Raw genomic sequence first — 15,255 nt, 5'->3', positions numbered from 1 at the left:
ATAACCACTTCAACTTCCACCACCACCACACCAACTCCCACTTCAACTTCCACCACCACCACCCCAACTCCACCACTCAACCAACCACCACTTCAACCACCCCAACTCCTACCACACTTCCACCACCACCACCCCAACTCCTACTTCAACTTCCACCACAACCACCACAACCTACTTCAACTTCCACCACAACCACCCCAACTCCAACTTCAACTTCCACCACCACCAACCTCAACTCCACTTCCAACCACCACCACCACAACTCCACTTCAACTTCCACCACAACCACCCCAACTCCTACTTCAACTTCCACCACCACCACCCCAACTCCTACTTCAACTTCCACCACCACCACCCCAACTCCTACTTCAACTTCCACCACAACCACCACAACCCCACTTCACTTCTTCCACCACCACCACCCAACTTCCCACAACCACCCACCACCACCACCCCAACTCCTACTTCAACTTCCACCACCACCACCCCAACTCCTACTTCAACTTCCACCACCACCACCCCAACTTCAACTTCCACCACAACCACCCCAACTCCACTTCAACTTCCACCACAACCACCCCAACTCCTACTTCAACTTCCACCACAACCACCCAACTCAACTTCAACTTCCACCACCACCACCCCAACTACAACTTCCACCACCACCACACCAACTGCTTCCAACCTCCACCACAACCAACCAACTCCAACTTCAACTTCCACCACAACCACCACAACTCCTACTTCAACTTCCACCACCACCACCACAACTCCAACAACTTCCACCCACCACCCCACCCTCAACTTCCCACCACCACACCCAACTCCTACTTCAACTCCACCACCACCACCCAACTCCCACTTCAACTTCCACCACCACCACCCCAACTCCCACTTCAACTTCAACTCCTACTTCAACTTCCACCACAACCACCCCAACTCCCCTAACTTCCACCACCACCACCCCAACTCAACTTCAACCACCACCAACAACTACTTCAACTTCCACCACAACCACCTAACTCCTACTTCAACTTCCACCACAACCACCCCAACTCCAACTTCAACTTCCACCACAACCACCACAACTCCCACTTCAACTTCCACCACCACCACCCATTTCAACTACCACTAGAACCACCCAACTCCTACTTCAACTTCCACACCACAACCACCCCAACTCCTACTTCAACTTCCACCACCCACCCCAACTCCTACTTCAACTTCCACCACCACCACATCAACTCCTTCAACAACCCCACTCCACCACCCTTCCACCACCACCCCACCTTCCACAACCACCCCAACTCCTACTTCAACTTCCACCACCACCACAACTCCACTTCAACTTCCACCACACCACAACAACCACTTCAACTTCCACATCAACCACCACCTACAACCACCACCACCACCCCAACTCTACTTCACGACCACCACCTACAACAACCACTTCAACTTCCACCACCACCACCACAACTCCTACTTCCAACTTCCACCACCACCACCACCCCAAACTCAACCCCACCACCACCACCCCAACTCCATTTTCAACTTCCACCACCACCACCCCAACTCCACTTCAACTCCACCACCAACCACAACCACCACCAACTCCAACTTCAACGCACCACCACCACCCCAACTCCTACTTCAACTTCACCACCACCACACAACTCCTACTTCAACTTCCACCACAACCACACCACAACTCCTCAACTTCCATCACCACCACCTACAACAACCTACTTCAACTTCCACCACCACCACCACCAACTCCTGCCAACTTCCACCACCACCACCAACTCCTACTTCCAACTTCCACCACCACCACAACAACCCACCTCAACTTCCACCACCACCACCCTAACCCACCTTCCACCACCACCACCCAACTCAACTTCCACCACCACCACCACAACTCCCACTTCACCACCACCACCACCCCAACTCCACTTCAACTTCCACACCACCACCCCAACTCCACTTCAACTTCAACCACCACCACCACAACTCCTACTTCAACTTCCACCACCACCTTCAACTCCTACTTCAACTTCCACCACAACCACCCCAACAACTCAACTTCCACCACCACCAACTCCTACTTCAACTTCCACCACACCACCCCAACTCCTACTTCAACTTCCACCACCACCACAACTCCACTTCAACTTCCACCACAACCACCCCAACCACTTCAACTTCCACCACCACCACCCCAACCACTTCAACTTCCACCACAAACCCCAACAACTTCAACTTCCACCACCACCACCCCAACCCACTTCTCCAACTTCCACCACCACCACCCCAACCACAACTCCACAACCAACCACTCTCAACTTCCACCACCACCCCAACCTACAACTTCCACCAACCACCCAACTCCCACTCAACTTCCACCACCACCACACCAACTCCCACTCAACTTCCACCACCACCACCACAACTCCCACTTCAACTTCCACCACCACCACCCAAACTCCCACTTCAACTTCCACCACCACCACCACAACACTTTCAACTCCACCACCAACCACCCCAACTCCCACTTCAACTTCCACCACCACCACCCCAACTCCACACTTCCACCACCACCACCAACTCCTACTTCAACTTCCACCACAACCACAACTCCTACTTCCAACTTCCACCACTCCACCCCAAACTTCAACTTCCACCACCACACCTACAACTCCACTTCAACTTCAACCAACTTCCACAACCCCACAACCAACCTCCCACTCCAACTTCAACTTCCACAACAACTCCCAACTTCCACTCCACTTCACCCACTGTCAACACCACAACAACCACCACTCCACCACCACAACTCAACTTCAACGACCACCACAACCACAACAACACCACTTCAACTCCACCACGACCACCAACTCCCACTTCAACAACCACCACCCCAACTTCAACTTCAACCCACCACAACCACCCCAACTTTAACTTCAACCCACCACAACCACCCCAACTCCTAACTTCCAACAACCACCACACCTCAACACCAACCACCCCAACCTGCACTTCCACCAACAACCACCCTAACTCCCACTTCAACTTCCACCACCACCACCCCAACTCCACTTCAACTTCAACTTCCACCACCACAACAACAACTACAACTTCCACCACACCACCACAACACCACCAACTCAACTTCAACAACCACACCACAACCTACAACAACCACCACTTCAACTTCCACGACCACCACCTCACAACAACTCCACCACTTCAACTTCAACTTCCACTTCAACCACCACCAACAACCACCCAACTTCAACTTCCACCACAACACTACAACTCCACTTCAACTTCAACGTCCACACCACACCTACTTCAACCACCACCCCAACTCCCACTTCCACGACCACACCACCACAACCACTCAACTTCACCACGACCACACCCCACAACAACCACTCCAACTTCAACTCCACCACCACCACACCCCAACAACCACTTCAACTTCCACCACCACCACCACAACAAACCCACTCCAACTTCAACCACACACAACACCTACAAATAACCACACCCAACTCCAACGTCAACACCACACACCACAACAACCACAACTTCATCTTCCACCACCACAACAACCAACTCCAACTTCAACTTCCACACCACCACCCCAACCCCACCACCAACCAACAACCCCAACTCCCACACCCACACCAACAAACCACCAACTCCCACTTCAACGACCACCACCACCACAACCACTCCAACTTCAACTTCCACCACCTCACCTCCACAACAACCAACTCCAACTTCAACGTCCACCACCACACCTACAACAACCACTTCAACTTCCACCACAATGACCACACCCCACAACAACCACTTCAACTTCAACTTCACCACCCACTTACAACAACTAAACTTACACCACCACCACACGACCACAACTCCCACTTCAACTAGTCCAACTCCACAACCACACCCTACAACAACCACCTTCAAGTTCAACATCACCACTTCAACTCCACTTCAACTTCCACCACAACCTCAACTAACCCACATCAACCACCAACTGACCAACCACCCAAACTTCCACAACCACCCACAACCACCACTACTTCAACTTCCACTACAACTTCACCTACAACCACCAACAACAACCAACTCCAACTTCCAACTTCCACACCACCACCCCAACAACCACTTCCACCACTTCAACTTCCACACCACAACAACACCAACAAATAACCACCAACAACTCCAACTCAATCCATCACGACCACACCTACAACAACCACACACTTCAACTTCAACTCCCACGACCACACCTACAACAACCACCACACCACCATAACAACCACCTTTAACAACCACTTCAACTTCAACGTCCACCACCACACCTAAAACAACCACTTCAACTCCACCACCACACTAACAACTTTATCTTCCACCACCACCACCACACCACAAACACCACAACAACCACTTCAACCCTCTAACTTCAACGACCACACCACAACAACCACTCCAACTCTAACTTCCACCACAACCACCTACAACAACTCCACCACTTCAACTTCCCCAACCACCACCTGACCACACCCACCACAACCACCCTTCAACTCTCTGACCACCACACCACACCACAACAACCACCCCAACTCACACCACCACCACAACACCTCAATCCACCACCCCACTCAACTTCCAAACCACACCCACAACAACCACCACCCCAATCTTAACACCACCACCAGCTTCAATTCCCCACAACCACCTCAACTCCCACTTCAACTTCCACAACAACAACCACTTCCAACAACCACACCCAACAACCACTTCAACTTCAACACACCACCCACACAATCCCACAACCATAACCACACCAACTTCAACGTCCACAACCACACCTACAACAACACAACTCCAACTTTAACTTCCACAACCACACCTACAACAACCACTTCAACTTCCCACCACACCCACAACAACCCCCTCCACCTCAACGTCCACAGTTCACCCCAACTCCCACTTCAACTTCCCACAACCACTTCACAACAACCACCCAACTCCAACTTTAACTCCACCACACAACAACAAACCACTCCAACTTCAACTTTCCACAACCACACCAACTCCACAACACCCACTTCAACTTTAATTTCCACAACCACACCACCCACTTTAACTTCAACTCAACAACCACTCAACAACAACATCACAACCACACACCAACTTTAACCCACAATCTCCAACTAACTCCCACTTCAACTTCACGTACAACAACCAACACCAACTTCAACTTCCACAACCACTAACCCCAACAACCTAACTTCAACTTCCACCACAAACCACACCCCACAACTCCACCACAACCAACTTCAACTTCCACAACCACACCAACAACAACCACTTCAACTCAACTTCCACAACCACCCACAACAACCCACAACCAACCCCACTACTACACCTTAACAACCACACCAACTTCAACTTCCACAACCACCTACAACAAACCACTCCAACTTCCACAACCACACCCACAAACAACCACCTCAACTAACTTCCACACCACCACCACCACAACTCCCACTTCCAACTTCCACCACCACACACCAACCCCAACAACAACCAACTGATTTCCACAGCAAACACCCACACTTAAACACACCACCCCCAACTTCAACTCTCCACAACCACACCTACAACAACCACTCCAACTCCAACTTCCATGACCACACCTACACCTAAATCCACTCCAACTTCAACTTCCACGACCACGCTCAACAACCACCAACTTCTGACTCCACACTCTACACCTTTTAACAACCACTTCAGCTCCACGACCACACCTACAACAACCACTTCAACTTCAGCTTCACAACACACCCACAACATCCCCAACTTCGACTCCACACCACATCAACCACTCCTCTTCCACAATAACACCTGACAACAACCACAACAAACTCCAACTTCAACTTCCACGACCACACCTACAACGACTCCAAATCAACGTCCACACCCCAACCCTCCCACTTCAACTTCAACACAGCCACACTCAACTAACACACTTAACTCCCAATGACTACACCTACAAACAACGACCTAACTTCAACATCCACACCTACACCTACAACAACCTTACAACGACTTAACCCTAACAACCCCCTCCAACTTCAACGACTACACCTACAACAACGACTCCAACTTTAACGTCAACAACCACACCTACAACCCCACTTCAACTCCCACAACCATCGACTCCCACACCTACAACAACAACCACTTCAACCTCTTCGACTTTCCCTACAACAACCACCTCAACGCCCACACCACAATCACAACTCCCACTCAACTTCCACAACCATTTCAAACAACCACTCCCACAACCACTTCACAACTCCACAACTTCTCAACTAACGACTCACTTCCACAACCTTAACTTACAAACAACCACCTCAACTCCCACTTCAACGACCACAACCACAACAACCACTTCAACTTCAACTTCCACAACCACACTATAACAACCACCTCAACTCCCACCAACTTCCAACCTACAACAACCAGTCCAACTTAACTTCCACACCTCTAAAACCACTTCAACTCCAACTTCCACAACCACCAACTCCCACTTCAACTTTAACTTCCACAACCACATCCAACTTCAACTCCAATCTCCACACACCACACACTTCCAACTTCAACACACCAACACATCAACTCCCACTTCAACTTCCAACTACCACACCTACAACAACCACCTTCAACTTCACAACTTCACCACTTCAACTTCTGACACCACCTCTCAACACCCAACTTTAACTTCCACGACCACACCTACAACAACAACAAATTCAACTCCCAACTTCAACCTACAATAACCACTCCAACTCCCACTTCAACTTTCATAACAACAACTCCAACTTCAACTTCCAACCACAACACATCTCAAATAATCACATCAAATTTAACTTCCAAACCACACCATCCACTGAATCAACCCCACAACTTCAACATCTACAACAACCACCACTCAACATCAACTCAACAACCACTCCACAACAACCACCACACCTACAACTACTCCAACTTCATCTTCACCACCAACAACAACCACTCCAACTTCAACTTCCACGACCCACAACAACCACCCAACCCCAACTTCAACTTCAACAACCACAACAACCACTAACACCACTTTTCACCTTCCAAACCACCTCCCACTTCAACTTCCACAACCACACCACACTACCACCTTAAGTCCCATTCTCATCTTCAACTTCCACAACCATCTCAACTCCACTTCAACTTCCACAACCACCACAACTCCCACTTCAACTTCCACAACCCCACAACTCCCACTCCAACTTCAACTTCCACAACCACACCTACAACAACCACCTCAACTCCCTTCAACTTCCACAACCACAACAACTCCCACTCCAACTTCCAACTCTACAACCTCACCAACAACAACCACCTCAACTCCCACTTCAACTTCCACAACCACCCCAACTCCACGTCAACAACACAACCACCTCAACTCCCACTTCAACTTAAACTTCCACAACTACACCCCAACAACCACTCAACTTCAACTCCTCCCCACTTCAACCCCACAACCACACCTCAACAACCACTTCAATTCCAACCCCACAACAACTTCAACTTCCACTTCCCACTTCAATGTCAACTTCACAACCACCTCAACTCCCACTTCAACTTCAACTTCACAACCACATCACTCCCACTTCAACTTCCTCAACCATAACCCCACTTCAACTTCAACTTCCACAACCACCTCAACTCCCACTTCAACAACTTCACAACCTTCAACTCCCCACTTCCAACCACACAACAACATCTGAACTCCCACTTCAACTTCATAACTTCCACAACCACCTCATAACTCCCACAACCAACTTCAACCCACAACACCACCTGCCAAACCACCCACTTCAACTTCCACAACCACCTCAACTCCCACTTCAACTTCAACTTCCACAACCACACAACTCACACTTTAACCACAACCACACCCACACCACAACCACCTCAACCCCACACCTATCAACAACAACCAACTAAAAACTTCCAACTTCCACCTCCACAACCACAACCACCTAACTCCTACTTCACCTTAACTCTCCACAACTACACCTACAACAACCCAACTCCAACTTCAACTCTCAATAACTACCCAACTCCCACTTCAGCTTTAACTTCCCAACCACTTCAACTTCACCCACAACAACTATCTCAACTCCCTTTTCAAATTCAACGTCCACAACCACCTCAACTCCCACTTCAACTACAAATAAACCACGACTACATCAACGACCTCAACCCTTCAATTCCAACCACCTCAACTCCCACTCTCAACTCAACTCCCACAACCTCAACACTCTCCACAACTCCCATCAACTCCAACTTCCACAACCTCAACTCAACACCCACCCAACTCCCACTTCAATTCAACTTCCACAACCACCTCAACTCCATTTTCAACTTCTCAACCTCCACAACCACCTCCAACTCCCACTTCAACCCACAACCACAACCACACCTACAACAACCACCTCAACTCCACTTCAACTTCCACAACCACCTCAACTCCCACTTTAACTTCCACAACACACCTACAACAACCTCCACTCCCACTTCAACTTCAAATAAACCACCTCAACCCACACTTCAACTTCAACCACCACAACACACGTACAACAACCACCTCAACTCCCACTTCAACAATCAAACTACACCTACAACAACAACCTCAACTCCCACCTCCAACTTCAACTTCCACAATCACAACTCCCACTCAACTTTAACACAACCACCTCAAGTCCCACTTCAACTTCAACACAACCATCCAACTCCCCTAACTTCAACTTCACAACCACATCAACTCCCACTTACAACTTCAACAATCACACCTACAACCACCACCTCAACTCCCACTCCACAACCACTAACTCCACAACCACACCTCTACAATCAGAACTCCAACTCCAACTTCAACACCACACCACAACCAACCACTCCAACTTCAACTTCCACCACCCACCCCCTGCTTCAACAACCCACTCCTCCTCCACCACCACCACCACACCAACTTCCACAACAACCACTCCAACCACACATCCCACCACACCACAACAACTCCACTCCAACTTCCACACACCACCAACAACTCCACTTCAACTTCACCAACACAACAACCACTCCAACTTCAACGACCACACCTACACCTACGACTTAACTCTCACTCCAACTTCAACTCAACACGACCACACCTACAACAACCACTTCAACTTCGACACCCACACCTACAACAACCACTCAACTTCAACTTCAACGACCACACCTACAACAACCACTTCAACTTCCAACGCCCACGACCACACCTACAACAACCACTCCAACTTCGACACCACCACCACACCAAATCCACTCTCAACTCAAACCACCACCCAACACCTACAAACAACCACCTTCACAACGACTCCAACTTCAACTCCACAACCACACTACAACTAACCCCAACTCCATTCTCAACTTCAACTTCCACAACCACACTCTACTCCCACTTCACTCACAACCACACCTACCACAAACTTCAACTTCCACAACCACACAACCACAAATAACCTACCTTAACTTCCACTTCAACTTTAATCCATCTTCAACCTCAACAATTTCCAACAACAACCACCAAACTCCCACAACCTTCAACCCCACTTCAACAACCAAACCTACAACAACTGCCTTAACTCCCACTTCAACTTCAACTTCCACAATCAACCTACTTCTCTAACACAACCCTAAGTCCAACTTCAACTTCCAATAACCACCCTCAACTCCCACTTCAACTTCAACTTCAACAACACAACCTCCCCAACAACCACTTCCACAACTCACACTTCAACAACCACCTCACCCCACTTCTTGAACTTCCACAACCACCTCACAACTCCCACCACCTTAACCCACAACCTCACCTACAACACCCACCTCAACTCCAACTTCAAACTTCAACTTCCACAACCACACATACAACAACCACTCAACTTCCACAACCACCTACAACAAATCCACCTTAACTCCCACTTCAACTTTAACTTCCACAATTACACCTACAACAACAACCACAACTCCCACTTCAACTTTATCTTCCACAACTACACCTACAACAACAACCCCAACTCCCTCTACCAACTTCAAACCACCAACAACCACCTCAACTCCCACTTCAACTTCCAACTCCACAACCTCACCTACAACACCCACCTCAACAACATCCCTTCAACTTTAACTTCCACAACCACACTCTTCAAATAACCACCTCAACTTCAACAACAACCACTTAACACCCACTCTCAACTTCCACAACACACCTACAACTCCACCTTAACTCCCACTCAACTTCCACAACCACCAACTCCTAACTCCCACTCTTCAACTTCCACAACCACACCAACAACAACCACCTAACTCCCACTTCCAAACCACCTCACTCCACAACCACACCTACCACAACCACCTTAACTCCCACTAACTTAACTTCCACACTACACCAACTCAACTCCAATCACTTTGAACTTCCACAACCACAACTACACCCCACTTCCAACTCCAACTCCCACTAACTTCAAATTCCACAAGCAACCACCCTCAACTACCACTTCAACTTCAACTTCCACAACCTCACTTACAACACCCACCTCAACCTTCAACTTCAACTTCCACAACCACACCTACAACTCCCATCAACTTTCACACTTCCACAACCACCTCAACTCCCACTTGAACTTCCAAAACCACACCTACAACAACCACCTTAACTCCCACTTCAGCTTCAACTTCCACAACCACCTCAACTCCCACTTCAACTTCCACAACCACACCTACAACAACCACCTCAACTTCCACAACCACACCTACAACAACCACTCCAACTTTAACTCCCACCTCCAACCTCAACAACCACCACAACACCCACTTCAACTTCCACAACCACACCTACAAATAACCAATCATAACTCCCACTTCAACTTTAACAACCACCTCACCCCACTTCATCCTTTAATAAATAACATCACTTCCCACTTCAACTTCCACAACCACCAACTCCTCACTTCAACTTTAATTTCCACAACCAACCCCACTCCCACTTCAACAACCTCACCCAACAACCATTCAACTTCCACAACCACCCCACAACCTCACACTCACCTCAACTTCCACAACCACACCCTAACTCCCACTTCACCAACTCCACAACCACACCAACAACAATCACAACTCCCACTCCACAACCACCTCAACCCACAACCACACCTATAACAACCACCCACAACCACCCAACTCCCAACTTTAACTTCAACAACCACACTGCCAACTCCACCTCAACTCCAACAACCACCCCAACTCCCACTTCAACTTCAACTTCCACAACCACACCTACAACAACCACCTCCTAACCCCACTTCCAACTTTAACTTCCACAACTACACCTACAACAACAACCCCAACTCCACTTCCCACAACCAACTCCCAACTCCTTAACTTCCACAGCCACCTCAACTCCCACTTCAACTACAACCATCTCAGAACTCCACAACCAACCTCCAACAACCCACTAACAACCACCACTCAACTTCAACTCCACAACCACACTCCAACTCCCACTCAACTCCAACTCTCCAACTTCCACAGCCACATCAACTCACACTTCAACTTCCACAACCACACCTACAACAAATCCACTTCAACTCCCACTTCAACTTTAACTTCAATCACCTTCAATAACAACCCCTACAACTCCCACTTCAACCCCCAACACCACAACAACCAACTCACACTTCAACTTCCACAACCACACCCCAACATGACTCCACTTCAACGTCCACATCTACCACCTACAACTTCCAACAACCACCACAACCTCAACCACGTAACTTCAAAACCACCAGACAACAACCACCTCACTCCACTCCAATTTCAACTTCCACGACCACACCTACAAACAACAAGTCCAACAACAACTTCTCAACATTCCACAACAAATCCACTTCAACTTCAACGCTTTAACTACAACAACCAAACTCCCTTCAACTTCCAAGTTCCACCACCTGCAACAACCACCCACTCAACCAACGACCACAACTACAACAACTACTTCAACTTCCCACCACACCTACAACAACCCTCAGCAACTTCAACTTCCCACCTACAACTCCCACTTAAAACTTCAACTTCCACACACCAACCAACTCCCATCTTCACACCTCAGCAACCACTCCAACTTCAACAACCACCACTCATCAAGTCCCACTTCAACTTCAACTTCCATAACCATCTCAACTCCTACTTCAACTTCAATCTCCACAACCACCCCTAACTCCCACTTTAGCTTCAAATCCCCACAACCATCTCAACAACCACTCCAACTCCCACAACAACACAACTTCAACAACCACCTCAACCTCTTCAACTTCCAACCAAACCACCCAATCCTCACTTCAACTCCAACTTCCACAACCATTCACAACAATCACCAACTCCTACTTTCAACTCCACAAACTACATCCACCTCAACTCCCACAACCAACTTAAATCTACAAATAACCACCTCAACTCCCTCTTCTCAACTTCTTCAACCACTCCTACAACAACCACCTCAACTCCCACTTCAACTTCCACAACCACCTCAACTCCCACTTCAACTTCAACAACCACCTCAATTCCCACTTCAACTTCAACAACTACACCTACAACAACCACCTCGACTCCCACTTTAACTTCAACTTCCACAACCACCTCAACTCCCACTTGAACTTCAACTCCACAACCACCCTCAACTCCACTCCAACTTCAACTCAACTCCTCAACCCCACTTCCAACTTCCACAACCACACAACAACCACTTCAAACCAACTCCCCCAACCACCAACAACTCCTCCACTCCACAACCACACCTCCAACTTCCAAAACCATCTCAACTCCCACTTCAATGTCCTTTCCCACAACCACCCTACAACAACCCACTTCAACTTCACCTGCCACAACCACCTCAACTCACTTCACTTTCTCAACCTACACCCCACCTCAACTCCCACTTCAACTCCACAACCACCTCACCCAACTTCACTTCAACTTTCCACAACCTCCACTCAACTCCAACTTCCACAACCATCTCCACACAAACAACAATCCCCTCAACTCCCACTTCAACTTCAACTTCCACAACCACTTCAACATCCCACTAACTCTAACTTCCACAACCACCTCAACTCCCAGTTCCACTTCCAACCTCACCTACAACACCACCTCAACTCAACCTCAACCACATCAACTCACACTTTACTACAACCACCCTCAGCTCCACTAAACCACCTCAACTCCCACTCAACTTCAACTTCCACAACCACCTCAACTCCCACTTCCACAACCAAACCACACCTACAAATAACCACCTTCTCCTACTTCAATTTTAACTACCTCAACTACCACCCCACAACAACAACTCCTCAACTCCAACTTCCAAATTCCAATAAACCACTTCAACTTCACTTCAACAACCACTCCCAACCACTTCAACCTCCTTCAACCACTTCAACTCCCACTTCAAATTCAACTTCCACAACAACATCAACTCCCACTTTCACAACTAACCTACGACTACATCAACCACTACAACCACCTCAACTCCACTTCACCTTCCACAACCACCTCAACTCCCACTTCCAACTTCAACTTCCACAACCATCTCAGCTCCACCTCAACTCCCACTTCAACATCAACTCCTCAACCACCTCAACCCCACTTCCATCTCAACTTCCAACCACCTCAACTCCTTCCACAACCACGCACCTACAACCACTTCAGCTCCCACAACCACCCAACAGCCACCTCTAACTCCCACTTCAACTTCCACAACCACACCTACAACAACCACTTCAACTCCCACTTCAACTTCCACAACCACCTCAACTCCCAACACCGTAACCTCAACCACACCTACAACAACCACCTCAACTCCCATTTCAACTTCAACAACCACCTCAACTCCCACTTCAACTTCAACTTCCACAACCACACCTACAACAACCACCTCAACTCCCAATTCAACTTTAACTTCCACAACTACACCTACAACAACAACCTCAACTCCCACTTCAACTTCAACTTCCACAACCACCTCAACTCCCACTTCAACTTTAACTTCCACAACCACCTCAACTCCACTTCAACTTCAACTTCCACAACCATCTCAACTCCCACTTCAACTTCAACTTCCACAACCACATCAACTCCCACTTCAACTTCAACAATCACACCTACAACCACCACCTCAACTCCCACTTCCACAACCACTTTAACTTCCACAACCACACCTACAACAACCATCTCAACTCCCACTTCAACTTCAACTTCCACAACCACCTCAACTCCCACAACCACACCTGCAACAACCACATCAACTCCACTTCAACTACAGCCCACCAGCCACCTAACTCCCACTTCCAACTTCAACCTCCACAACTCCACCTACAACCAACCACCTCAATTCCAAACCACACCTACAACAACCACCTATAAATAACCTCAACTACCACTTCAACTTCAACTTCCACAACCACCTGCAATCCCACTCCAACTTCAACTTCCACAATCTCAACTCCCACTTCCAACCCATCTTCCACAACCACCTCAACTCCCTCTTCAACTTCCACAACCACACCCACAACAACCACCTCAACTCCCCCACTTCAACGGTCCACAACCCTCCAACTCCCACTTCAACTTCAACAACCACACCTACAAATAACCACCTCAATTCCTCTTCAACTTCACAACACACTTAACTCCCACAACCAACCTCAACTCCAACCACACACCTACAACAACCACCTCAACTCCTTTAACTTCAACTTACAACCACACCTACAACCATCCACCCAAGTCCCATTCTCAACTTCAACTTCCACAACCATCTCAACTCCCACTTCAACTTCCACAACCCACCTTACAAACAACCACCCCAATTCCTTCAACCTCAACTTCAACAACCACCTCAACTCCCATTCAATTCCACAACCACCTCAACTCCATCTTCAACTTCCAACAACCAGACCTACAACAACCACCTCAACTCACAACCAATTCAACTCCCACTTCAACTTCAACAACCAAACTTCAGATAACAACCACCTCAACCCACTTCAACTTCAACTCCACAATCACACCTACCTGTAACAATTGAAG

At 48.3% G+C, this 15,255-nt stretch overlaps 2 protein-coding genes across 2 annotated transcripts; one reads left to right on the top strand and one right to left on the bottom strand.

Moving 5' to 3' along the window:
• Positions 1-320: 320 nt before the first annotated feature.
• Positions 321-1,870, top strand: LOC136856002 (salivary glue protein Sgs-3-like; the record flags this gene model as incomplete). The annotated part of the gene is made up of 4 exons (XM_067133552.1): positions 321-390; positions 462-785; positions 853-1,004; positions 1,136-1,870. Coding segments are annotated over 4 exons (1,281 nt in total), but the record flags the coding sequence as incomplete, so codon positions are not given.
• Positions 1,871-10,761: 8,891 nt separating this feature from the next.
• LOC136856001 (uncharacterized) lies at positions 10,762-14,984 on the bottom strand. The gene is made up of 4 exons (XM_067133551.1): positions 14,927-14,984; positions 14,328-14,453; positions 13,865-14,139; positions 10,762-11,007 (listed from the first exon to the last, which is right to left on the bottom strand). The coding sequence occupies exons 1-4, from the start codon at positions 14,982-14,984 to the stop codon at positions 10,762-10,764; spliced, it is 705 nt and encodes a 234-aa protein (XP_066989652.1).
• Between the last annotated feature and the right edge of the window lie 271 nt (positions 14,985-15,255).

Source organism: Macrobrachium rosenbergii, chromosome 34 (genome assembly GCF_040412425.1).
Source record: "Macrobrachium rosenbergii isolate ZJJX-2024 chromosome 34, ASM4041242v1, whole genome shotgun sequence".
NCBI classification, from domain to species: Eukaryota; Metazoa; Arthropoda; class Malacostraca; order Decapoda; family Palaemonidae; genus Macrobrachium; species Macrobrachium rosenbergii.
Note: the sequence above shows the minus strand (reverse complement) of the source record. Positions and strands in the feature narration are given on the sequence as shown.